The 25,714-nt window shown below is 41.0% G+C and overlaps 3 protein-coding genes across 53 annotated transcripts in view; 2 read left to right on the plus strand and 1 right to left on the minus strand.

Annotated features, from left to right (window-relative positions):
• LOC127420271 (coiled-coil domain-containing protein 171-like) overlaps positions 1-2,860 on the minus strand; it is a 34,393-nt gene extending 31,533 nt beyond the window's left edge. The window contains exons 1-3 of the mRNA XM_051662364.1: positions 2,568-2,860; positions 1,277-1,452; positions 1,051-1,201 (exon numbers count right to left, since the gene is read on the minus strand). Coding sequence (XP_051518324.1) covers positions 1,051-1,201; positions 1,277-1,422 — 297 coding nt within the window. The 5' untranslated portion in view covers positions 1,423-1,452; positions 2,568-2,860. The remainder of the gene's footprint in view (positions 1-1,050; positions 1,202-1,276; positions 1,453-2,567) is intronic.
• Positions 2,861-3,145: 285 nt separating this feature from the next.
• LOC127420278 (lens epithelium-derived growth factor-like) lies at positions 3,146-17,429 on the plus strand. Of its 50 annotated transcripts, none has more exons than XM_051662404.1 (19): positions 3,146-3,314; positions 3,587-3,679; positions 3,785-3,846; positions 4,144-4,282; positions 7,241-7,723; positions 7,862-8,039; positions 9,004-9,203; positions 9,285-9,544; positions 9,802-9,942; positions 10,141-10,178; positions 10,269-10,348; positions 10,442-10,543; positions 12,716-12,903; positions 13,144-13,222; positions 13,554-14,766; positions 14,807-14,846; positions 14,882-14,921; positions 14,957-15,036; positions 15,077-17,429. In XM_051662404.1, exons 2-14 carry the CDS (start codon positions 3,587-3,589, stop codon positions 13,205-13,207), a joined length of 2,028 nt encoding a protein of 675 aa, XP_051518364.1. In that variant the 5' UTR covers positions 3,146-3,314; the 3' UTR covers positions 13,208-13,222; positions 13,554-14,766; positions 14,807-14,846; positions 14,882-14,921; positions 14,957-15,036; positions 15,077-17,429. The 50 variants fall into 50 exon arrangements, with proteins under 50 accessions (XP_051518364.1, XP_051518372.1, XP_051518378.1 ...); XM_051662412.1 differs by having other exon boundaries at positions 13,554-14,686; positions 14,727-14,766; positions 14,882-15,036; XM_051662418.1 differs by lacking the exon at positions 14,882-14,921 and having other exon boundaries at positions 13,554-14,686; positions 14,727-14,766.
• A 389-nt stretch (positions 17,430-17,818) lies between these two features.
• LOC127420281 (tetratricopeptide repeat protein 39B) overlaps positions 17,819-25,714 on the plus strand; it is a 37,035-nt gene continuing 29,139 nt past the window's right edge. The window contains exons 1-2 of one of the 2 annotated variants that reach the window (XM_051662445.1): positions 17,835-17,941; positions 18,037-18,270. In XM_051662445.1, coding sequence (XP_051518405.1) covers positions 18,235-18,270 — 36 coding nt within the window. In that variant the 5' untranslated portion in view covers positions 17,835-17,941; positions 18,037-18,234. Of the gene's footprint in view, positions 18,271-25,714 lie in introns of both variants that reach the window. The other variant, XM_051662443.1, reaches the window with a different exon arrangement.

The following is a 25,714-nucleotide window of genomic DNA, read 5'->3' on the forward strand; positions in this document are numbered from 1 at the left end:
ACAAGCCACGTGATAAGATACGCGGGTTGACTGTCTCAGACGCGGAGGCAACTGAGATTCATCCTCCGCCACCCGGACTGAGGCAAATCACTATGCGACCACCAGGACTTAGAGTGCATTGGGAATTGGGCATTCCAAATTGGGAGAAAAAGGGGAAAAATCCCCCCCCAAAAAAAAAACATTAATTTGCATACTGCGCACAGTCATTGCTGGGTAGTAATGGATTACATGTAATCTGAATTATGTAATCTGATTACAAAACTCAAGTAACTGTAATTAGATTATATTTTAATTATTTGTAATCAGATTACAATTACTTTTATGGATTACATTATTACATATTAATCAGGCAAAGGTAGTTGATTGATCCCTCTTAGTCTTCATTTGAAATAATTTACATTTTTAATTCTAAATGACACCCACAGACCTTATACTAGCCTCCAGTCATAATTATACCGAAGATGGATTCGTTTTAGCTTCGTGAATTGCTTTTGAACTCGGCTTCACAAATGTACATGAATACGCAACAACTTATTAGAAAGTTTTGTTTGTTTGTTTGTTTGTTTTGTGATGATTCACACATATAACTGGTCTGATCTGTTATCATGGATGGCGTTTGAAATGCCAAAACTGCTGGAGCAAGAACATTTTTAGTGACTTTTTTTATTTTTACTAAGAAACAGACAAATGGCGAGTTAAAGACGTACACAAAAAAATCATATAAATTCTCATATTTTGATCCATAACGCAAGTTCTCTTGCTATATTATCAAAATGGTACAAGTTTATTCTACTTAAATGCATTTGATATCAAAAAACAAGAATTAGATCACAAGTAATCCAAAAGCAATCAGATTAGATTACTTTAAAAATGTAATCCAAGAGGTTACATTAGTAACTATATTTTTTGTAATTTGTAATCAGTACCAGATTACAGTTCAGAAGTAATCTCCGGCACTGTGCACATTATTAATCTAGCACGACTAGTACACATCTTCTGAACACTGGTGTTCATTTATTGGACTGAAGTGTGATCGACAGGATGATGTACCTCTTTGTTGTGTTTGGAAGTGAAATCCAGTTTCTCGTTCTCCAGCTGGTTAATCTTCCACCTCAGCTCAGCGGTGAGAGTAAACTCATCACCTGTCTCTCTCTCACTGACCCGTCTGTCACCCTGTAACCGATCGATCACGTCTCTGAGCCTGTAAACACACAGTCTGAGCTCCTTTCTTTACACGATTAGACATCAGAAACACACAGAATAATGTCATAAGCACCTGTTAATCTCCTCTTGTGAATGTTGTGCAGATGGGGTCACGGATTCTGGGTGAGACGCCCGAGGGGTGGAAACAGGGTGATGGCTGTCCTTACGTTTGGCCCGGGTGCCTTGGCGCGGCCGGGTGGCAGGTGATTCAGAGGGCATGAGGTCAACGTGTCGTTAGTGTTCTGTGATCTGCGAAACAAGAGTTTCATGATAATCAGATACGCCCAGATGAAATTACACACTTACAAATATAATCACGTCCAACTACTGGATCCGTCATTTTCCTGATAATTTCCTCCGTCAATGTGTTTTTATAATCACAAAAAAACTAATCGGACATTATCAAAAACAGATGTGATTTATCATAAAACAATAAAGAAATGCTTCTAGTCAGATGTATGGATTTATAAAGTACCTCTAACGATGGAGACGAGAACTATTGAGGCAGAAAGACATAAAATAGAATATTAAAAATGTAAATAGTATACTGCATTTAAATTTAACTCGGGATTAAATTCTGTCAAAAGTAAAATATCATGCGATTAAATCATGCTCAGTTATTAAATAAAAGATATAAATATCATATATATTTTAACGTATATCCATAACTACACAACCTGGTGAAATATATATATATATATACATACATACAGTGTCAGGTAAGTTACTCTAAAAAAGTAATTAATTACTAACTACTAATTACATCTTCTACAGTGTAATTAGATTAATTTACTAATTACTTTGTCTGAAAAGTAATTACTTATTAATTTCTAAAACCCTGATCAACCTCGACCAGATGAAAAATACAAGGATGGACATGAAACTGTTCTTTTAATTCTTTCAAATAAATCATATAAAAATCTAATTAATTATTCATGAACTGGCCAAAGAATTTAAAGGGGCAGCGTTAAATTAGAAAACACACATTTTAACATTAGACGTTCAGTTTTAAATTCACTATTGTTTTATATAGTCTATACAGTATTTAATGCAATTATATCAGAAGTAACAGTAATTAAATTACTGAAAAATTAAGAGTAATCCCTTACTTTACTTTTTTCAATTAAAAAGTAAATTACTTAGTAATGCATTACTATATATATATATATATATATATATATATATATATATATATATATATATATATATATATAAACATTAAAATCAGATCATCCTGTGAAATCGTCTAAAACTTTAAATCAACTGAAAATCACGTGATTTTGTTTATAACACGTTTATAAACGTTCAAAACAAACCGTAACAGATAACAGAATTAATATTGAACTCATTTAAACACAACCCACCGTACACACGTCTGATATGTCAGTTCATCCGTCTTTGATGAAATCTTGCAGCTAAATGAATTTTAAAAGTGAGTTTTAAACGTTTAAAGTGCTAAATGAATCAGAATCAGCGTCTGTTTGAATCTGCCGCTCCTTGACAACAATCACGACAAACAAATAAAAACAGCAACAACATACTGTTAAAACATCCCTTACATCCACAGATAACTTTAAATGTTTATACTCAATTTATCTTGAATATATCGAGTGTGTGTTGTTTAAATCTTCACGTTTTAACGCATCTTTACTTGACCGCTTCCTGCCCCGATGTGTTAACTCTTTAACGACCGGTCGAACAATAGCGAAGTTATAATGTTGCTTTTGAATGAGTGTTAATGATTTTATTGTATTATTTAATTAAAATAAATAGAAATGATGACGTCACTATGTTTAACACCATGAGTATAAATAAGATATTAATTATATTTTGAATATTCTCAAAACCAGTCTACCCCTCTGTGTGCGATGGTTCATTCCTTTCTCACGCTGAGCGGGAAGCGGACTGAACCATTTCACCGGCGCTGAGGGGAGACAATGAAACACATATACACACGCACGCACACGCACACACATACACACACACACTTGCAACTTCTTCCATTCATTGCGCGATAATACTTTTAATTCGCTTATTATTATTTTTTATTTTTTATTCTGAGTGTTTATAAAATGTCATCTGAGTGAGTCAGTAGGCATAAAGGACTGAAGGTGAGTTTGTTTGAGCAAAGTGAGCTAGTATTAGCCTGAGCTAGCTAGTTTTTCCTGTACAAAACACATTTTAATGTCATTTAAATGGTTTATGTTGATCCAAACAGTCATATTAAAGTCATGTTTTTGTGTGAAAAATGCAAATGCATGCCCAGGAAGCTAATATTTTGATTGTAGAGGTGTCTTTTGGTGGTGTCTCTGTTGTTCATTGTTTTGGTGACACATGGCGAGTTTATATATGAATAAACATGATTTATCATTAATTAATTTAGATGAAGGTGAAGTCTGATCAGATCACTCATGATTTTACACCGGGGGACATAGTGTTTGCCAAGATGAAGGGATATCCATTCTGGCCTGCCAGAGTAAGTTCATTATAATAACCTTATAATTTATATTCTTTATGTTCTTTAATGTAAATGAGGTCAATTAGAAGCTAATGGTATATTATTGTTTTGTTTATCTCTCAGATTGGTGAAGGAAAAGCCCCCCAAAATAAGATCCACATCTTCTTTTATGGAACACACTCAACGTAAGTCAACATAAATGACACACATTCAGGATGTAGGCTACTGTATAGTGCTCACTATTCTTTCAAGTATGTACTGGTAGTATACCATCTTAACTTATGGCTGTCCAATCAAAGAATGAGTCAAGGAGATGTTTAAAAATCATCCAGATATTCCACGATGCATACAGAAAGTTACATACTGTTCACAGTACACATACTGCAGAAAAAGTATGAGTAGTATGCAAGTATGCTATTCCAGACGTGGATAATCTCTCCAGAACTGTCTCACTGTTGTTGTCGATCTCTCTCCTCTGTCAGAACGTTTCTGTTCCCCAAAGACATCGTCCATTACTGGCCAAACAAAGAGAAGTATGGCCAGACAACCAAACGTGGCGGGTTTGAGGAGGGCATGTGGGAGATCGAGAATGACCCGGGGGTTGGCGTCAAAGGTCAAAAGGTCAGTTACGGTGATGTGTTGATGGGAAAATCATGATTATAAAATGGAAAGTTCTTGAGCCACATTAGAAGCCGTTTTAACCCTTGTGCGTCAATTAAAAAAAGTTACTCAGAGGTCCTTAGAGGACAAAAATGTCTGCGTCAAAAACTGCCATAATAATATTATATATTATACTATTTTCCACTTTCATTTAGTTAATTTAACCAACATTAGTCCTGATCATAACTACCAAATATTCATTCGTTTTCAGGATTTTAACTCTTTAAATGCCAGTTTGTTTTTATAATGCCACTGTTGTTTTTTAATGAAAAAAACACAAAATTAATTATTTTCCATTTATACCACAGGTCTGTTGAATGCTTGATTCTGATTGGTTGACGGGCGTTCTCAGGTGTGCAATTATTTTTCCAGTAAACGTACGACTATGAAGTAGTTCCAGGTCTTGACTGCATAACGGTTCCATATCACTTCGCCAAATGAACAGAGACATTTGTTAAAGTAAATCTGTTAAGAACATCAAAACAATGTCTAAAATATCCTACATTTATTTCAGTTTCGGTTAAAAAGAGCCCTTGTGCTCCCTCGTCTCCCCCGCACGCTCACACACACACATGCACGCACACATGCGTGTGCGCATACACACACACGCTATCTTGTTACTCCAATGCCGAAAAGCAGCGCATCCTCCGTTGCTAGTTCTAACGTGACGTTTTCAAAATTAGCAACGAAGGCTTGAGCTGTATTAAAGTAAGACGCTGAATCTGTGGCGGAAGAAAGTAGTTCCTCTCATAAGAGCGTTTTAGGGACGAAAATCAGAAAATGTCTTGAGATAAAACCCTGAACGATGTCTTAAGGTGTGGTAACCGTGGTGTAAGCGGAATAATTGACTCCGGACTGTTGAATTATTGAAAAATAATGCACACCCGAGGTGTAACGGTCACTCCTGCATGCCGTGTCCGCATTACCACCTCGGGTGTGCATTATTTTTAAACAATTCAGTTATTCTTTACATACTATATGGGGGTATTATCACAGTCTGGGATATGTCAATGAAAAACTCGCACGCCAGTACCCGGACACGCCCTCGCCTGGTCCTCAGCCACTCCTCCGTCACTCCTCCGCCCTCTGGTGGATGACAGCCGCTCCTTCCCAGGCGGTTGGCAGCGAGTCCTCCATCCTCTGGCTGACGGTAATGGCTTCTACGCTTTCTGGTGGACGACAGCTTTTCCTCCGACTCCAGGCGACTGACAGCGAGTACTCCGTCCTCTGGCTGACAGTAATGGCTTCTCCGCTTCCTGCTGGACAACAGCATTTCCTCCGACTCCAGATGACTGGCAGCGAGTCCTCCATCCCTTGGCTGATGGTAACGGCTTCTACGCTTCCTGGTGGACGACAGCATTTCCTCCGACTCCAGGTGACTGGCAGCGAGTCCTCCATTCTCTGGCTGACAGTAACAGCTTCTCCGCTTCCTGCTGGACAACAGCATTTCCTCTGACTCCAGATGACTGGCAGCGAGTCCTCCGTCCCCTGGCTGACGGTAATAGCTTCTACACTTCCTGGTGGATGACAGCGTTTCCTCCGACTCCAGCCGACTGGCAGCGAGTCCTCCATCCTCTGGCTGACAGTAATGGCTTCTACGCTTCCTGGCGGACGATAGTGTTTCCTCCGACTCCAGGTGACTGGCAGCGAGTCCTCCGTCCCCTGGCTGACGGTAACGGCTTCTACGCTACCTGGTGGACGACAGCGTTTCCTCCGACTACAGATGACTGGCAGCGAGTCCTCCATTCTCTGGCTGACGGTAACGGCTTCTCTGCTACCTGGTGGACGACAGCGTTTCCTCCGACTCCAGGTGACTGGCAGCGAGTCCTCCATTCTCTGGCTGACAGTAACGGCTTCTCCGCTTCCTGCTTGACAACAGCATTTCCTCTGACTCCAGATGACTGGCAGCGAGTCCTCCATCCCCTGGCTGACGGTAATGGCTTCTACACTTCCTGGTGGACGACAGCGTTTCCTCCGACTCCAGGTGACTGGCAGCGAGTCCTCCGTTCTCTTGCTGACAGTAATGGCTTCTACGCTTCCTGCTGGACAACAGCATTTCCTCTGACTCCAGATGACTGGCAGCGAGTCCTCCATCCCCTGGCTGACGGTAATGGCTTCTACACTTCTTGGTGGACGACAGCGTTTCCTCCGACTACAGATGACTGGCAGCGAGTCCTCCATCCTCTGGCTGACGGTAACGGCTTCTCCGCTACCTGGTGGACGACAGCGTTTCCTCCGACTACAGATGACTGGCAGCGAGTCCTCCATCCTCTGGCTGACAGTAACGGCTTCTCCGCTTCCTGCTGGACAACAGCATTTCCTCTGACTCCAGATGACTGGCAGCGAGTCCTCCGTCCCCTGGTTGACGATAATGGCTTCTCCGCTACCTGGTGCACGACAGTGTTTCCTCCGACTCCCGGCTGACGGTAACGGCTTCTCCGCTTCCTGGCGGATGGCCGTGGCTCCTCCTCTTCCAGGCAGACAGCAGCGGTGAGGACTCCACGACAGCGCATCCCTCCTCTTTCCCGGGTTTCGGCACCAATGTAATGGGTAAAAGATGGGCAAGGAGGAGGCGGGAACCGGCTGAGCAGTCAACATAACTTTAATTACATAACTGAACTTAAACATAACATAAAACACACAGACAGCGCGGCCTTGTGCGTCTCTCTCGAACTGGCATCCCGGCTCCTCTTTATCCCACTCCCGCTGATTGGGCTGATTCAGCGCCGGTCGTCCATCATTACGGCCTGGCCACGCCCTCCTCCTCGTCACATGTAACTTATATTAAACTAGCGACTTCCTACCAACCATGTACAACACTTGCATGTGCAAACACCTTTTTTTTCGGGAACACGGGAATTTGTTGGTCAGTGGTACTCTCATAATAACTCACTTTAAATGTCCTCGTGTCTCTGACAGAAATCAGCTCTAGTGAAACGACTGGCAGAGAGTCGACTGAAATTCAAGAAGAAGAAAGCAGTAAATCAGAGTGGAAAGAAGAGCCAGACTGTTTCCTGTAAAGAATCACTGTCGAAAAGTGATTCAAAATCAGTGACGACAAATAAAAGAGAAACTCCTGTGAAAATCAGCAGCACTCCCAAAACAAAGTCTGAAACTGGAAACGAGGTTAAAACAGCTGGGAAAATGTCAACACGTTCGAGAGATTCTGGAGGACAGACGCCTGTCACAAGAGCCCGCCGGACGAGTAGCACTCCACTTGCGAGGAAAGGGACCTCAGTGAAGACGGTCACATCAGGAAAAAGGATGCTGCCTTCCAGAAAAATCATTTTAGCCAGACGAGCTGCTGCAGCAAAGATGCTTTCTGCTCGCAGGAAACACGTGCTGCATGCAAAGATTATTTCTACTGTGACGAAAATGACGGATACGGAGAATCAAAAAAAGGTTGGAGACGTTTCACCGTCAATGCTGATCTTTATTTATACTTTATTTGCACTTTGTGTCTTTGTTAATGATAACAAAATAATGTGCTAAATGCTGTTGATGTGTTTTTGATGTTTTGTCTCTCTTGCACTCTTTCAGCCCTTACGAATCACACGGTCTAGTGCAGATCTGATCAAGACTAAAGCTGACGTCACGGAGAGATCAGTGAAACCAGCCAGTCTGAAACGCAAACGCTCACAAACGGAGTCTTACGGCAAGAGAGACTCTCATATTTCTCTTCCCACGGCCAACAGCTCCACGCCGTCGAGTCCAACAGGTAAAGTGTACCATCTGATTCTCACCTAACACACACGTCATTGGTTGAGTCAGAAGATGACATGTCGGGCTGCTCACACAGAGCAATATTTTGACTTTTCAGAGAGTAATCTGACTGTAACAAGGTTAAAAATGGGAAAGGAGGAGGCGGGAACCGGCTGAACGGTCAAAATATTATTTAATGAAACAAAAAGACACACAACACAAACGCACACGCGGCAGCTGCGTGTGGCTCTCTCTCTCTCGAAATGCCGCATCCCGCTGCACTTATCCCTCTCCTCGGCTGATTAGCCCGATTGGCCCTTCTCCCCGTCACACTCCTCCCTCCTTTGCCTCGGGCTGGGGAACCCCTGGCATGACGTACATACCCCCCCTTTTCTGGCAGGCTTTTTCCCGTCTCTCTAGAGCTGGGGAGGGAAAAACAAAAAAAGAGGAGAGGGAAAGGGCAAGGCGGAGCGACAGTGAGAGAGAGAAAAAAACTTGCTCGCCGGTTCCCAGACATGCCGTCGCCTGGTCCTCGACCACACCTCCACCCTCTGGCGGACGACAGCCGCACCTACCCGGGTGGACCGGAGCAAGTCCTCCGACCCCTGGCGAATGGAACTCCACTCCAGGCAGCGGCAACTCTGGCGGACGGCCGCGGCTGCTCCTTTGGGCAGACGGCAGTGGCGAGGAGTCCACAACAGCGCATCCAGAACTGGCTGAATAATATTTAATGAAACAAAAAGACACACAACACAAACACATACACGACAGCTACGTGTGGCTCTCTCTCTCTCGAACTGCCACATCCCGCTGCACTTATGCCTCTCCTCGGCTGATTAGCCCGACTGAGGGCCAGGTGTGCGTAGTCACGGCCTGGTCCCGCCCTCCTCCTCGTCACACTGACAAATGGCTCACTAAGTATTGACTGCATATTAAGATGCACATGCTTGTAAGTTACTGATCAGAGCTGCTTCCTTCAGGCTCAAAGAGGAAACGGCGTGGAGAAGAGGAGACATCAGTTCCTGACGAACCAGAGAAGAATGAGACAAAGAAGAGAAAGAGAGAAGAGAAGGAAGATCATAGAGAGACTGAGAATAAATCCACACATGTGAAGAGTGACGTTTTGAGCATCTTTGAGAAGCAGGAGAAAAAAGACGAGAAGACACCAAGAGATGAAGAGGTGAGAGAGGACAAGAGAGCTTTAGAAAGAGCAGATGTGAAGAAGTTAGCTGACTTCTGTTTGTCTGTCTGTGTCTTGTAGCGTTGTAAGATCTTGGCCGAGAAGAGGCAGAGTGTGTTGCGGTCTCTGCAGGGTCTGGTCACGTCCACCAGAGGAAAAACACAAACATCTACGACAGAACAAACAACCACGACTAAAACGACACCACAGGAGGAGGAGCAGCAGAAACGGCCCGCGAGGAATCGTGGTGTGAGATGCGAGAACCGCAGCCCGATGAAACCAACAGAGGAGGAGAAAAAAGATACAGCGCGGAACGGAGAACAGGAAGTCAAGAACACAGAGTGAGTGAACCCAGAACTTGGTTAGACACACAAGTTTTCTAGATAACTTGGCGTAAACATTCCATTGTAAGTGTCTCGCTGTAACAGATTCATGCTTCTTATTTTTTATTTTCTGTGATAATCAACATTATGCCATGAACTAGTATTGATGCTGGAACATTCCATTGCAACATACAGACAACACTACACACCTCTGATCATTCTTAAGATTTTTTTACTAATATTGCGGCATGTTGTAATCGTGCAACCGCGAGCAGGACGACACCGCACGAGGAGGTGCAGAAACGGCCCGAGAGGAATCGTGAAGTCCGATGTGAGAACCATGACCGGATGAAACCAAAAGAGGACGAGAAAAAAGAACCAGAGAAGGATGTTGAACAGGAAGTTAAGAACACAGAGTGAGTGAACGCAGAGCATCTCAACACTTCCAGTAATGCACAGCAAGAGTTTGTCACTCGTTAGGTTTCTATTTTCTAAGTGTTGCGCTGTAGATTCTGTTAGAAATATCAGCCTTTAGAAATGCACTCCAGTGTCATAAATTATGTTTATATTTAAACTGAATTCAATCTAAACTGACTCACAGTGTGTTTGTACAGACAGCAGAACAATAACAGCACAGAAGACGAAAGCAGAGGTGAGATGCTCGCACACACTGACACACTGATCTTCTGTACGAGCACATGCGTGTTTGTGTTGAAGATCTCTAACTGTGTGTGTGTTTCAGATCGGTTTCTGTCCATCACAGACTCTTTACTCTACCGGCTCCACGATGACATCAGAATCTCAATGACGCTAGACAACCCAGTATGAACCTGTTTAATATGACACAATATCAGTTAATATATATATTCAATAACCGTCGCTGTGAATATTGACAGTAATGTGTCTCTCTGTCAGGATGTGAGTAAGTGTTTATTGGCTCTGGATGAGTTGAGTACAGTCCCTGTCTCGTCTCGACACATTCAGAACCACAGCGAGCTCATAGACACCCTCAGAAAGGTATAAACATGCACATATACGCACACACACACAACCAGTGTTTCTCAACCGGGGCCTGAGGAATCATTTTAAATATGAATAAATATCTTGGTACCTTGATACCTTAAAAGTTTTAGTATATTTTGACAAATTGCATCTTCTCATAAATAAGATGCTGTAAAATTGGTGATATGACCAGATATTGTTGTGCACGTTTTGGGACAATTAACACGCAATTATTCAGGAAAGTCTCATGTTTTGTTGCACAGTTGGACTTACTAACTACAGGGTTCATTTTTACGCCATTTTTTACTTTAGTCATAATTTTTGTCTTTCTGATGAAACTGTCCTTTAAATTTAGTGAATATTTCATCATGTTCATTAATTTGAGCAAATATAATTCGGACTAAAATGGCATGTAATTTTATTCGATCACAGGAATGTTCCGGGTTCAATACAAGTTAAGCTCAGTCAACATCATTTGTGGAATAATGTTGATAACCACAAAAAAAAAAATATTTTAATCTATCCCCTTTTCTCCCCAATTTGGAATGCCCAATTCCCACTACTTAGTAGGTCCTCATGTTGGTGCAGTTACTCACCTCAGTCCGGATGGTGGAGGACAAGTCTCAGTTGCCTCCGCTTCTGAGACCGTCAATCCGCGCATCTTATCACGTGACTCGTTGTGCATGACACCACGGAGACTCACAGCATGTGGAGGCTCATGCTACTCTCCACGATCCACACACAACTTACCACACGCCCCATTGAGAGCGAGAACCACTAATTGTGACCACGAGGAGGTTACCCCATGTGACTCTACCCTCCCTAGCAACCAGGCCAATGTGGTACATTCAATGTGTAGGTTGGAATAAGTAAGTGAACCCCTAGGCTAATGATGTCAACTAAAGCTATTTAGAGTCAGGAGTTGGCAAACCTGGCATCTGATTAATGAAACGAGATTGGAGGTGTGGGTTAGAGCTACTTCAACTTATAAAAAGCACTCAAACATTTTGAGTTTGCTTTTCACAAGAAGCATCTGCTGACATGGACCACGCATCGCATAAAATAGATCTGAAAAGACCTATGATCAAAAATTGTTGCTTTGCATAAAGCTGGAAAGGGTTATAAAGTTATCTAGAAGAGTTTAGATATTCATCTGTCCACAGTTAGACAAACTGTCTATAAATGGAGATGATTTAGTACTATAGGTACTCTCACTAGAAGTGGCCGTCCAGTCAAGATGACTCAAAGGACACACTGCAGAATGCTCAATGAGGTAATAAAGAACCCTAGAGTGACAGATAAAGACTTGAAGGAATCACTGGAACTGGTTAACATCTCTGTTCATGAGTCTACTCTACAGAAAACATTAAACAGGTGTGGTGTCCATGGCAGGTCATCATGAAGGAAGCCGCTGCTTTCCAACAAAAACATTGCTGCACACCTGAAGACCACCTTGACACTCCACAATGCTACTGGGAAAAATGAATTCCCAAGTTTATCAAGATACCCTACAGGATATTGTCAGGGTGTCTGTGCACCAGCTGAAGATTAGTAGAAGTTGGGTGATGCAGCAGGACAATGACCCTAAACATCGAAGTAAATCCACTACAGAATGACTTCAAAAAAAGAAAATTAATCTTTTGGAGTGTCCCAGTCAGAGTCCGGACCTTAACCCAATAGAGATGCTGTGGAGTGACCTCAAGAGAGACACCAGACATCCTAAGAATATGTCTGAGCTGAAGCAGTTCTGTGAGGAAGAATGGACCAAAATTCCTTCTGAACGTTGTGCAGGTTTAATCTGCAGTTACTGGAAACACTTGATTGAGGTTATTGATGCTAAAGCAGGATCGACCTGTTATTAAATCCAAGGGTTCACTTACTTTTTCCACAGCACTGTAAATGTTCAACATGATGTGTTCAGTAAAGACATGAATGATTATAATTGTTTGTGTGTTGTTAGTTTAAGCACATTTTGTTTGTCTATACTTGATGAGATCAAATTTTTTTTTCTTTTAAACCTTGTTAGCGCATTGTAAATATCTGGCATTATTATTTGTCATCATATTTTCATGAACATTATGTTCTAGTTAATGTTGTTTGATTATTGTCATGATGTGTCTCACATTCAGTATTGCAGACAAAAAATGCAGACAAACTGAAATGATGTGTGTTTTTGTGTGTTGTCAGATGCGCTGGTTTCGTGGCAGTGAAGCGATCATGTTCAAAGCTTCTATGTTGTATCATCGCTTTAAAAACATCTACCTCATCGGAGATGGAGATGAAACTCTGAGTCAAGAGTACATCAACTCACTGCAGGTGGAGAGAGAGAAAGAGAGCAGAGAGACAGGACGACAAACAGACAGATGCTGGAGCAGGTTAGCAGTGCAACACAACAACATAACAGCCAATTATGTAATAATTACTATCTATTTTTGCATTGCGTTGTGTCTTGCTTTTATTTTTTTTAGGGTCTGGACCACCAATTTTAAATTATTACATTTTTAAAATAGCCCGTTTGCATTTGCAGACCTCTAATTTTTATCCTTTTCTCGAATCAGTACTTAGTTTTAGTTTGCGTTAATAACTGTTCTATAACTGTGATTCTCTGTTTTCAGTTATCAGTCTGACGGGCATCAGCGAAAAGACCACAGACCTGAAACATGCACTTTAAACAACTGAACGGGTGCCTCACAAGTATGACATCATCATACCTCCAACACACACGCTCCGTCCAAACTCTAGTATGCTGCCTTATCTACTGTCAACATAGCCAGCCTAACCCTAACTTTTCACTCGACTCCATCCCTCATCCTGGATTAATATTTTTAAATGAGTTCACTTGTGATATAATTTTGCTGAGTAACTTTTGGAACAACCTTCATGTCTGGAATGCAGCTACGGTGTCTCAAAATGTTCCCTAGGTAGGCAGCACACTAGGGTTTGAAGAAGAGCTACATTCAGTGATTAAATGGGATGTTAAAACACTCTTCTGCTGTTGTTTGATGGATCTGTGATCTGTTTTCAGTGCTGCCATGGAGGACAAGAGCTGACAGGACCCCGAAGTTCACTTCCTGTTTTTTAACTTCATCTTGTTATCATCTGTTCTACACTCAGACTTTTCACTGTTGGAGAGAGTTTTTCTGATCTGTTATGCAGTTATTTATTTCCCCTGTGATCAGTAGCGGTTCTAGCTTGTATGGCGCCCTGGGCGAAACCCACTTCAACACGCCCCCGAAGTTCATAGCTCGTGCCACCCCCCCACAAGATGCCACCCTGGGCAACTGCCCATGTCGCCCATGCCTAAATCTGCCACTGCCTGTGATGAACAGAGTTTGTCAACATTCCCCATCCAAAACTATTTTTCATTTTGTATAAATCATGAATTCCTCTCTCCTCGCCGTCAGTATTTTAAGAGCTAATCTGAGATTTTTAAAAATCTGTAATCCTCATGCTGCTGCTCTGAGGTCTGATTTTTACTTATGTGTGTCATCATTTATTCACTTCATAGTTCTATACCCAAATGACTTTTTTTCCTGCGTTCTCCCTAACATCTCATTTTGTGTTCATGTGGGTTTAGAACGACATAAACTTGAGTAAATGATGACAGAACGTTCGTTTTTGGGTGAACTAACCCTTTAACCCCAAATATGTTGCTGTCAGCAGTACAGAGCAATGTTTGTATATCCATGCTTTCTCATTTGATGGTTTACTTCAGTGTGTCAAGACATGAATGCTCATAGAGAGAGAAAATATTTCTGGATGTTCTAAATTTCTGATGTTTGTTTTCATCCTGTGAGTCCACCATCAGCCCACAGAACACTTATCAGACCAAGATCAGACTTCACCAAACACAGATCTCTGTGTTTTCTGAGATCTGATCTGTGTTAAAATGCTTTGCTTGTGATTTGTGTGTTTGTTTTGAGGTCTGATCTCAGTGAAAGTGATTTGAGTGTTTGTTTCAAGGTCTGATCTCGGTGAAAGTGATTTGTGTGTTTGTTTTGATGTCTGATCTCAGTGAAAGTGATTTGAGTGTTTGTTTTGAGGTCTGATCTCAGTGAAAGTGATTTGAGTGTTTGTTTTGAGGTCTGATCTCAGTGAAAGTGATTTGAGTGTTTGAGGTCTGATCTCAGTGAAAGTGATTTGTGTGTTTGTTTTGAGGTCTGATCTCAGTGAAAGTGATTTGAGTGTTTGTTTTGAGGTCTGATCTCAGTGAAAGTGATTTGTGTGTTTGTTTTGAGGTCTGATCTCAGTGAAAGTGATTTGAGTGTTTGTTTTGAGGTCTGATCTCAGTGAAAGTGATTTGTGTGTTTGTTTTGAGGTCTGATCTCAGTGAAAGTGATTTGAGTGTTTGAGGTCTGATCTCAGTGAAAGTGATTTGTGTGTTTGTTTTGAGGTCTGATCTCAGTGAAAGTGATTTGTGTGTTTGAGGTCTGATCTCAGTGAAAGTGATTTGTGTGTTTGTTTTGAGGTCTGATCTCAGTGAAAGTGATTTGAGTGTTTGTTTTGAGGTCTGATCTCAGTGAAAGTGATTTGTGTGTTTGTTTTGAGACAAACACAAATCACTTTGTTTTGAGGTCTGATCTCAGTGAAAGTGATTTGTGTGTTTGAGGTCTGATCTCAGTGAAAGTGATTTGAGTGTTTGAGGTCTGATCTCAGTGAAAGTGATTTGAGTGTTTGTTTTGAGACAAACACAAATCACTTTGTTTTGAGGTCTGATCTCAGTGAAAGTGATTTGTGTGTTTGAGGTCTGATCTCAGTGAAAGTGATTTGAGTGTTTGAGGTCTGATCTCAGTGAAAGTGATTTGTGTGTTTGAGGTCTGATCTCAGTGAAAGTGATTTGTGTGTTTGTTTTGAGGTCTGATCTCAGTGAAAGTGATTTGAGTGTTTGTTTTGAGACAAACACACAAATCACTTTGTTTTGAGGTCTGATCTCAGTGAAAGTGATTTGAGTGTTTGAGGTCTGATCTCAGTGAAAGTGATTTGAGTGTTTGAGGTCTGATCTCAGTGAAAGTGATTTGTGTGTTTGTTTTGAGGTCTGATCTCAGTGAAAGTGATTTGTGTGTTTGAGGTCTGATCTCAGTGAAAGTGATTTGTGTGTTTGTTTTGAGGTCTGATCTCAGTGAAAGTGATTTGTGTGTTTGTTTTGAGGTCTGATCTCAGTGAAAGTGATTTGAGTGTTTGTTTTGAGGTCTGATCTCAGTGAAAGTGATTTGTGTGTTTGTTTTGAGGTCTGATCTCAGTGAAAGTGATTTGAGTGTTTGTTTTGAGGTCTGATCTCAGTGAAAGTGATTTGTGTAATTGACAGGATGAAGACAAATATTCTGTTTTTACAATGAAATATAAATTCATCACTAATATATTTCCATTCTCCTCTACAACAAAGCATTAAATCACAGCAGCATTATAGCTATATAAAGCTTAGACAGTTTAACAGTTTTATTTTATCGCTGATGGCTGATGGCTTTATCATTGTGACTGTAAATACGACACTACGATTGAATGGGAACTCCAAATTATCCAAGGACTGATAACAACTGGAAAAATACCACTCAGCAGTATCTGAAAATACAGCTTATTGAACGTCGGCAATCTGGGAAGATATACCAACAAGACACATCCCATAATTAAAGACTTAATAGTTTCCCGAACAGTTTGGAGGTTTGTTCTCTTTGTAAAATGTGTACGTCAATTACTTGTTAAACACAAGCATTAAAATGTTTAATTGTGTGTTTACACAGGGCAGCTACATCATCATACAGTTACACCATCTTGAAACGGACTCTTTTACACACAATCTGGATTGAAATCGGTGCTAACACAACAGATGCCTGTGTCATTAAAGCATTAAGCCGTAACGTATTACAGCATTGTTCATCATGGTCAAACAACTCTAGATTTATATTAGAAAGCACTTGCATGTGCTTTCTGTGTTGATATTGCAGTTAAATGTGACCTTCCAGTAGAATACAGTCAATCTGCAATATCATCTGTTGCTTATGTTGTGATTTTATCTGATTATTGTGTTCAAACTTTGAATGTGTTATCCTGTGAATTAAAGTTGCTTAGAATCTTTTAAACATCTTTCTCTCAACATATATACCTAGACAAACATTCCTAGGATAAACAACAAAGCTGTCTAACCTGCAAGTGTCAAGCTGACTCATCATGACTAGATGCACCAAAAATCCTGCTGATTTACAATGTGCCAGTAATGCCCAGAAATGAAGTTTTTCCACCATATGCTGTGCACTTGCAGTGTAGACAGCATTGTTGATTATAATGCAAGCATTCTTTTGTTGCGTTATAGCATAGTAGCACACTACACTAACTATTGTACTCTTCTGGATAAGCCTACAAATTGACATCATAACTAAACGGCTCTATATCAAGCATATATTTTAACATCTCTTTCTTGTCCCATTATTTGATCAGAATGCCGAACGTAGACTTTTTTACACATAATTTGATTAAAAAGGCAAAATAGCCTTATTTATTTCTGAGATGACAATTGAAAGCCACTCACTGTATTAAACAAGTCAAGTCATTTTTATTTGTATAACGCTTTTCACAACACACATCGTTTCAAAGCAGCTTTACAGGCAATCATGCATTAACAGAAAATGAAACTGTAATATCTATAAAGTCTTAAGAGTGATCATTGTGTAGTTTGATTAAATACGATTGTAAATTGTGTATAAAAATAAATAGCTAAATAATAATTGTATTTAGAACGCCAGTGGTTAAACATCTAATTTACTGCTTGTCAGTAGATTGAAATAATGAATGCAATTTAATTGTGTGATTCCAGTAGTTTCAAAGATTGTATGTTCTTCAATAAAAACAGTTGTTTTATGGAGTTGTTCAATTAAAACAAATAAATAAACTTGTTTACTTGTTTTTAGCATTTTTTTTATTTATTAAAATGATGTTTAATTGTTATATTATAGTGGCTGAGAACCATTGGTATATACTGTGCACTATGAAGCTAAGCAGTACATTAGTAGTCCATGTATTTGTCACTCTCGCCTTCTGTTGTGGTGTGTTACAGTAACTGTGAGTGTGTGAGTTCCGAAGCTCATGAATAATAATTACATGACGTAGCATTTGTAAGTAGGCGCCAGTCTGCTAGCGAATGAACGAGTCCTACCATTCATGTCTCATGAATAATAAATACGTTACGTGCATGACGCTCTTAGAAGTTAACCAAGCAAAGTCAGCAAGACCTAATTAATATTCATGAGCTGTGATTTTGCCACAGTATGTCTAGTTCTGTCCTGTTCTCAACTGATGGAAACAGTTGTGTAAACAGAACCGCCCAAATAATTATAACACCGAACAATGACGAAATATTCTCAGTAAAACGGGATAAAGAGATCTGACAGTTGATCTGACACTTTAACTGTAGTAACTACGGTATGTGGTCGGAAACTACGGTTAGCATTGCATAGCTGTCAGTTCAAGCATGATCGAATTTTAACGCTTTCTAAGCAACTGTTTCTGCTTTTCAGACATGCGTGACGCGTCACCTGGGCTCGGTGGGTGTGCCCGGTGAACTTAAACGTCACACCTCCGACGACATTCGGGTGTCTGTACCGAATCCGCCGCGGAGAAGCGCGCAGTAGCTGTAGAACGCACGGACGGATCCAGATGTGCGACTGTTGATGTAAGCGAGCCTTCCGCGCTGATCTCAGGGAATACAACGCGTCATGGCTCGGGTCGGTACTGCGGCGGAACCGGACGAGGTGAGTGACCGCAAAGACCGGCTCTGTCTCAAAACCTAGGCAGCTATTTTGGGCATCATAGGCGCGTTCTGAGTCAGCGCAGCTTAAAAACGCAGCTGATTTGGATCGCGTCTTAAAAATACTAATCTTTAACTGGCTAAATGCTGATGTTGCTCATTCGAACACGTCAGAAACCGCTTTTGATGTGGAACGCGCTACAGTGTTGATGTTTTAGGACGCGTCTGAAAACGCTACTGATTTGGAACGTGTTACTATGTTGACGTTTTAGGACGCGACTGAAAACGCTACTGATGTGGAATGCGCTACTATGTTGACGTTTTAGGACGCGTCTGAAAACGCTACTGATGTGGAATGCGCTACTATGTTGACGTTGTAGGACGCGTCTGAAAACGCTACTGATGTGGAACGCGCTACAATGTTGACGTTGTAGGACGCGTCAGAAGCCGCTTTTGATGTAGAATGTGCTATAATGTTGATGTTTTAAGACGCGTCTGAAAACGCTACTGATTTGGAACGTGTTACTGTGTTGACGTTTTAGGACGCGTCAGAAGCCGCTTTTGATGTGGAACGCGGTACAATGTTGATGTTTTAGGACGCGTCTGAAAATGCTACTGATGTGGAACGCGCTACAATGTTGATGTTTTAGGACGCGTCTGAAAACGCTACTGATTTGGAATGCGCTATAATGTTGACGTTTTAAGACGCGTCTGAAAACGCTACTGATTTGGAATGCACTATAATGTTGACGTTGTAGGACGCGTCTGAAAACGCTACTGATTTGGAACGTGTTACTATGTTGACGTTTTAGGACGCGTCAGAAGCCGCTTTTGATGTGGAATGCGCTATAATGTTGATGTTTTAAGACGCGTCTGAAAACGCTACTGATTTGGAACGTGTTACTATGTTGACGTTTTAGGACGTGTCAGAAGCCGCTTTTGATGTGGAACGCGCTACAGTGTTGATGTTTTAGGACGCGTCTGAAAACGCTACTGATTTGGAACGTGTTACTATGTTGACGTTTTAGGACGCGTCTGAAAACGCTACTGATGTGGAATGCGCTACAATGTTGATGTTTTAGGACGCGTCTGAAAACGCTACTGATTTGGAACGTGCTACTCTGTTGATGTTTTAGGAGGAGTCTGAAAACGCTACTGATTTGGAACGAGCTACTCTGTTGATGTTTTAGGACGTGTCAGAAACCGCTACTGATTTGGAACGTGGTACTGTGTTGATGTTTTTGGACGCGTCTGAAAACGCTAGTGATTTGGAATGCGCTACTATTTTGATGTTTTAGGACACGTCAGAAACGGCTACAGATGTGGAACGCACTACTGTGTTGCCGTTTTAGGATGCATCAGAAACCGCTTCTGATGTGGAATGTGCTACTATGATGACGTTTTAGGACGCATCTGAAAACGCTAGTGATTTGGAACGTGTTACTATGTTGATATTTTAGGAAGCGTCAGAAACTGCTTCTGATGTGGAACACTCTACTATGTTTACGTTTTAGGACACGTCTGAAAACGCTAGTGATTTGGAACTTGCTACTCTGTTGAAGTTTTAGGATGCTTCTGAAAACGCTAGTGGTTTGGAACGCGCTACTATGTTGATGTTTTAGGATGAGTCTGAAAATGCTAGTGATTTAGAACTTGCTACTATGTTGACGTTTTAGGATGCGTCTGAAAACGCTACTGATTTGGAATGCGCTACTCTGTTGATGTTTTAGGAGGAGTCTGAAAACGCTACTGATTTGGAATGCGCTACTCTGTTGATGTTTTAGGAGGAGTCTGAAAACGCTACTGATTTGGAACACGCTACTCTGTTGATGTTTTAGGACGTGTCAGAAACCGCTACTGATTTGGAACGTGGTACTGTGTTGATGTTTTAGGACGCGTCTGAAAACGCTAGTGATTTGGAATGCGCTACTATTTTGATGTTTTAGGACACGTCAGAAACGGCTACGGATGTGGAAAGCACTACTGTGTTGCCGTTTTAGGATGCATCAGAAACCGCTACTGATTTGGAACTTGCTACTCTGTTGACGTTTTAGGATGCTTCTGAAAACGCTAGTGGTTTGGAACGCGCTACTATGTTGGTGTTTTAGGACGTGTCTGAAAATGCTAATGATTTGAAACTTGCTACTATGTTGATGTTTTAGGACGAGTCTGAAAATGCTACTGATTTGGAATGCGCTACAATGTTGATGTTTTAGGACGAGTCTGAAAATGCTAGTGATTTAGAACTTGCTACTATGTTGATATTTTAGGATGCGTCTGAAAACGCTACTGATTTGGAACGCGCTACTCTGTTGATGTTTTAGGAGGAGTCTGAAAACGCTACTGATTTGGAACGTGCTACTCTGTTGATGTTTTAGGACATGTCAGAAACCACTACTGATTTGGAACGTGGTACTGTGTTGACGTTTTAGGACGCATCTGAAAACGCTAGTGATTTGGAATGCGCTACTATTTTGACGTTTTAGGACGCATCTGAATCCGCTACTGATTTGGAACGCACTACTATGTTGACGTTTTAGGACGTGTCTGAAAACGCTAGTGATTTGGAACGTGTTACTATGTTGATGTTTTAGGAAGCGTCAGAAACCGCTTCTGATGTGGAACTCTCTTCTATGTTGACGTTTTAGGACGCGTCTGAAAACGCTAGTGATTTGGAACTTGCTACTCTGTTGACGTTTTAGGATGCTTCTGAAAACGCTAGTGGTTTGGAACGCGCTACTATATTGGTGTTTTAGGACGTGTCTGAAAATGCTAATGATTTGAAACTTGCTACTATGTTGATGTTTTAGGACGAGTCTGAAAATGCTACTGATTTGGAATGCGCTACAATGTTGATGTTTTAGGACGAGTCTGAAAATGCTAGTGATTTAGAACTTGCTACTATGTTGACGTTTTAGGATGCGTCTGAAAATGCTACTGATTTGGAATGCGCTACTCTGTTGATGTTTTAGGAGGAGTCTGAAAACGCTACTGATTTGGAATGTGGTACTGTGTTGATGTTTTAGGACGCGTCTGAAAACGCTAGTGACTTGGAATGCGCTACTATTTTGACGTTTTAGGACACATCAGAAACGGCTACGGATGTGGAACGCACTACTGTGTTGCCGTTTTAGGATGCATCAGAAACCGCTACTGATGTGGAACGTGCTACTATGATGATGTTTTAGGACGCATCTGAATCTGCTACTGATTTGGAACGCACTACTATGTTGACATTTTAGGACGTGTCTGAAAACGCTAGTGATTTGGAACGTGTTACTATGTTGACGTTTTAGGACGCGTCTGAAAACGCTAGTGATTTGGAACTTGCTACTCTGTTGAAGTTTTAGGATGCTTCTGAAAACGCTAGTGGTTTGGAACGCGCTACTATGTTGATGTTTTAGGATGAGTCTGAAAATGCTAGTGATTTAGAACTTGCTACTATGTTGACGTTTTAGGATGCGTCTGAAAACGCTACTGATTTGGAATGCGCTACTCTGTTGATGTTTTAGGAGGAGTCTGAAAACGCTACTGATTTGGAATGCGCTACTCTGTTGATGTTTTAGGAGGAGTCTGAAAACGCTACTGATTTGGAACACGCTACTCTGTTGATGTTTTAGGACGTGTCAGAAACCGCTACTGATTTGGAACGTGGTACTGTGTTGATGTTTTAGGACGCGTCTGAAAACGCTAGTGATTTGGAATGCGCTACTATTTTGATGTTTTAGGACACGTCAGAAACGGCTACGGATGTGGAAAGCACTACTGTGTTGCCGTTTTAGGATGCATCAGAAACCGCTACTGATGTGGAACATGCTACTGTGATGACGTTTTAGGACGCATCTGAATCCGCTACTGATTTGGAACTTGCTACTCTGTTGACGTTTTAGGATGCTTCTGAAAACGCTAGTGGTTTGGAACGCGCTACTATGTTGGTGTTTTAGGACGTGTCTGAAAATGCTAATGATTTGAAACTTGCTACTATGTTGATGTTTTAGGACGAGTCTGAAAATGCTACTGATTTGGAATGCGCTACAATGTTGATGTTTTAGGACGAGTCTGAAAATGCTAGTGATTTAGAACTTGCTACTATGTTGATATTTTAGGATGCGTCTGAAAACGCTACTGATTTGGAACGCGCTACTCTGTTGATGTTTTAGGAGGAGTCTGAAAACGCTACTGATTTGGAACGTGCTACTCTGTTGATGTTTTAGGACATGTCAGAAACCACTACTGATTTGGAACGTGGTACTGTGTTGACGTTTTAGGACGCATCTGAAAACGCTAGTGATTTGGAATGCGCTACTATTTTGACGTTTTAGGACGCATCTGAATCCGCTACTGATTTGGAACGCACTACTATGTTGACGTTTTAGGACGTGTCTGAAAACGCTAGTGATTTGGAACGTGTTACTATGTTGATGTTTTAGGAAGCGTCAGAAACCGCTTCTGATGTGGAACTCTCTTCTATGTTGACGTTTTAGGACGCGTCTGAAAACGCTAGTGATTTGGAACTTGCTACTCTGTTGACGTTTTAGGATGCTTCTGAAAACGCTAGTGGTTTGGAACGCGCTACTATATTGGTGTTTTAGGACGTGTCTGAAAATGCTAGTGATTTAGAACTTGCTACTATGTTGACGTTTTAGGATGCGTCTGAAAATGCTACTGATTTGGAATGCGCTACTCTGTTGATGTTTTAGGAGGAGTCTGAAAACGCTACTGATTTGGAATGTGGTACTGTGTTGATGTTTTAGGACGCGTCTGAAAACGCTAGTGACTTGGAATGCGCTACTATTTTGACGTTTTAGGACACATCAGAAACGGCTACGGATGTGGAACGCACTACTGTGTTGCCGTTTTAGGATGCATCAGAAACCGCTACTGATGTGGAACGTGCTACTATGATGATGTTTTAGGACGCATCTGAATCTGCTACTGATTTGGAACGCACTACTATGTTGACATTTTAGGACGTGTCTGAAAACGCTAGTGATTTGGAACGTGTTACTATGTTGACGTTTTAGGACGCGTCTGAAAACGCTAGTGATTTGGAACTTGCTACTCTGTTGAAGTTTTAGGATGCTTCTGAAAACGCTAGTGGTTTGGAACGCACTACTATGTTGGTGTTTTAGGACGTGTCTGAAAACACTAATGATTTGGAACGCACTACTATGTTGACTTTTTTAGGATGCGTCTGAAAACTGTAGTGGTTTGGAACATGCTACTATTTTGATGTTTTAGGATGCGTCAGAATACGCTACTGATTTGGAACGCGCTACTCTGTTGATGTTTTAGGACACGTCAGAAACCGCTAGTGATTCAGAACGTGCTACTGTGTTGACTTTTTAGGACGTGTCAGAAACCGCCACTGATTTGGAACGCGCTACTGTGTTGATGTTTTAGGACGTGTCAGAAACCGCTAGTGATTCAGAACGTGCTACTGTGTTGACTTTTTAGTGCGCGTCAGAAACTGCTACTGATGTGGAATGCTCTATTATGTTGACGTTTTAGGATGCATCAGAAACCACTACTGATTTGGAACGCGCTCCAGTGTTGACGTTTTAGTGCGCATCAGATACCACTACTGATTTGGAACGCTCTACTATGTTGACGTTTTAGGATGCATCAGAAACCGCTTCTGATGTGGAACGCGCTACTATGTTGACGTTTTAGGATGCGTCAGAAACCGCTTCTGATGTGGAACGCGCTACTATGTTGATGTTTTAGGATGCGTCAGAAACCGCTTCTGATGTGGAACGCGCTACTATGTTGACGTTTTAGGATGCATCAGAAACCGCTTCTGATGTGGAACACGCTACTATGTTGACGTTTTAGGATGCGTCAGAAACCGCTTCTGATGTGGAACGCGCTACTATGTTGATGTTTTAGGATGCCTCAGAAACCGCTTCTGATGTGGAACGCGCTACTATGTTGACGTTTTAGGACGTGTCAGAAACAGCTACTGATGTGGAACGCACTACTATGTAGATGTTTTAGGATGCGTCAGAAACAGCTACTGATGTGGAACAAGTTACTATGTTGACGTTTTAGAATGCGTCAGAAACCGCTTCTGATGTGGAACACGCTACTATGTTGATGTTTTAGGACGCGTCAGAAACAGCTACTGATGTGGAACGCACTACTATGTAGATGTTTTAGGATGCGTCAGAAACAGCTACTGATATGGAACAAGTTACTATGTTGACGTTTTAGAATGTGTCAGAAACCGCTACTGATTTGGAACGCACTACTATGGAGACGTATTACAACGCATCAGAAAACACTAGTGATTTGGAACATACGTCAGAAACCGCTACTGATTTGGAATGCGTTACTTTGTTGATGTTTTAGGACACATCAGAAACCACTGCTAATTGTGAACGCGCAATGCTGTCGGATGATTTGAAGTGTGTAAAAATTTACATCTGACCCGGATTGCTCCAAAAATACTTCTGTTTCGGAACGTGTTTGATGCCTAAAACGCAGTGCACCAGGATGTCAGGGAAAATGGAGCATTTTATTATGTCTGCCAAGATTTTTCTCATGCAATCAGGTTCATCTGAATCAAAATTTTTTAGTTTAATTAATAAATATTGTTTTTGATCAAAGTGCGTTCAGTTCAGAATGGCTGCATTATGCAACATTGATGATGTCATACAGGATAAACACAAAGTCATGTGAAATTTCTGACCCGTTCACACCAAAACTGAAGTGAATTTGCGAAACGAACCGCAAAGATCAATTCACACAGACATATGTAAATAATCGTATGAAAAACAATGTCACCCCTGTACAGTAGGCAGCGCTGTTCTACATGCATGTTTATTCTGGTTTACTACATACGCCTTTTATGTTCTTTCCACACTGCAAAAAAATAAGTTTCTTAATTTGTATTTTTGTCTCGTTTTCCAGTAAAAATATCAAAAAAATCTTAAAACAAGATATATTTAATTGACAAGCAAAATGGCAAGATATTAAGTCTTGTTTTCAGAGAAATCTGGCAAAATTTATTAAACTTTAGGCTTAAAATAAGTAAAAAAAAAAGCTTGTTTTCATTTTGAATTGTTTAGTTTTCTTACCCCATTAGCAAAACATTTTTTCTTGTTTTAAGCATTAATCTCATTAAATTCGGTTAGATTTCTCTCAAAACAAGACTTAAAATCTTATGCCAATTTGCATGGCAAGTAAATAAATCATGTTTTAAGAATGTTTAGATATTTCTAATGGGAAAAAGAGAAGAATGCTAGTTAAGAATGTATTTATTTATTTATTGCAGTCAGTGTTGGATAAGTTACTCTAAACAAAGTTATTAATTACTAACTACTAATTACATCTTCTACAGTGTAATTAGATTACTGTACTAATTACTCTGTCTGAAAAGTAATTGCATTACTTATTACTAACTACTTCCTAAAACCCGTATCAACCTCGACCATATGTAAAATACA

This window comes from Myxocyprinus asiaticus, chromosome 29 (genome assembly GCF_019703515.2).
Source record: "Myxocyprinus asiaticus isolate MX2 ecotype Aquarium Trade chromosome 29, UBuf_Myxa_2, whole genome shotgun sequence".
In the NCBI taxonomy this organism is placed as follows: Eukaryota; Metazoa; Chordata; class Actinopteri; order Cypriniformes; family Catostomidae; genus Myxocyprinus; species Myxocyprinus asiaticus.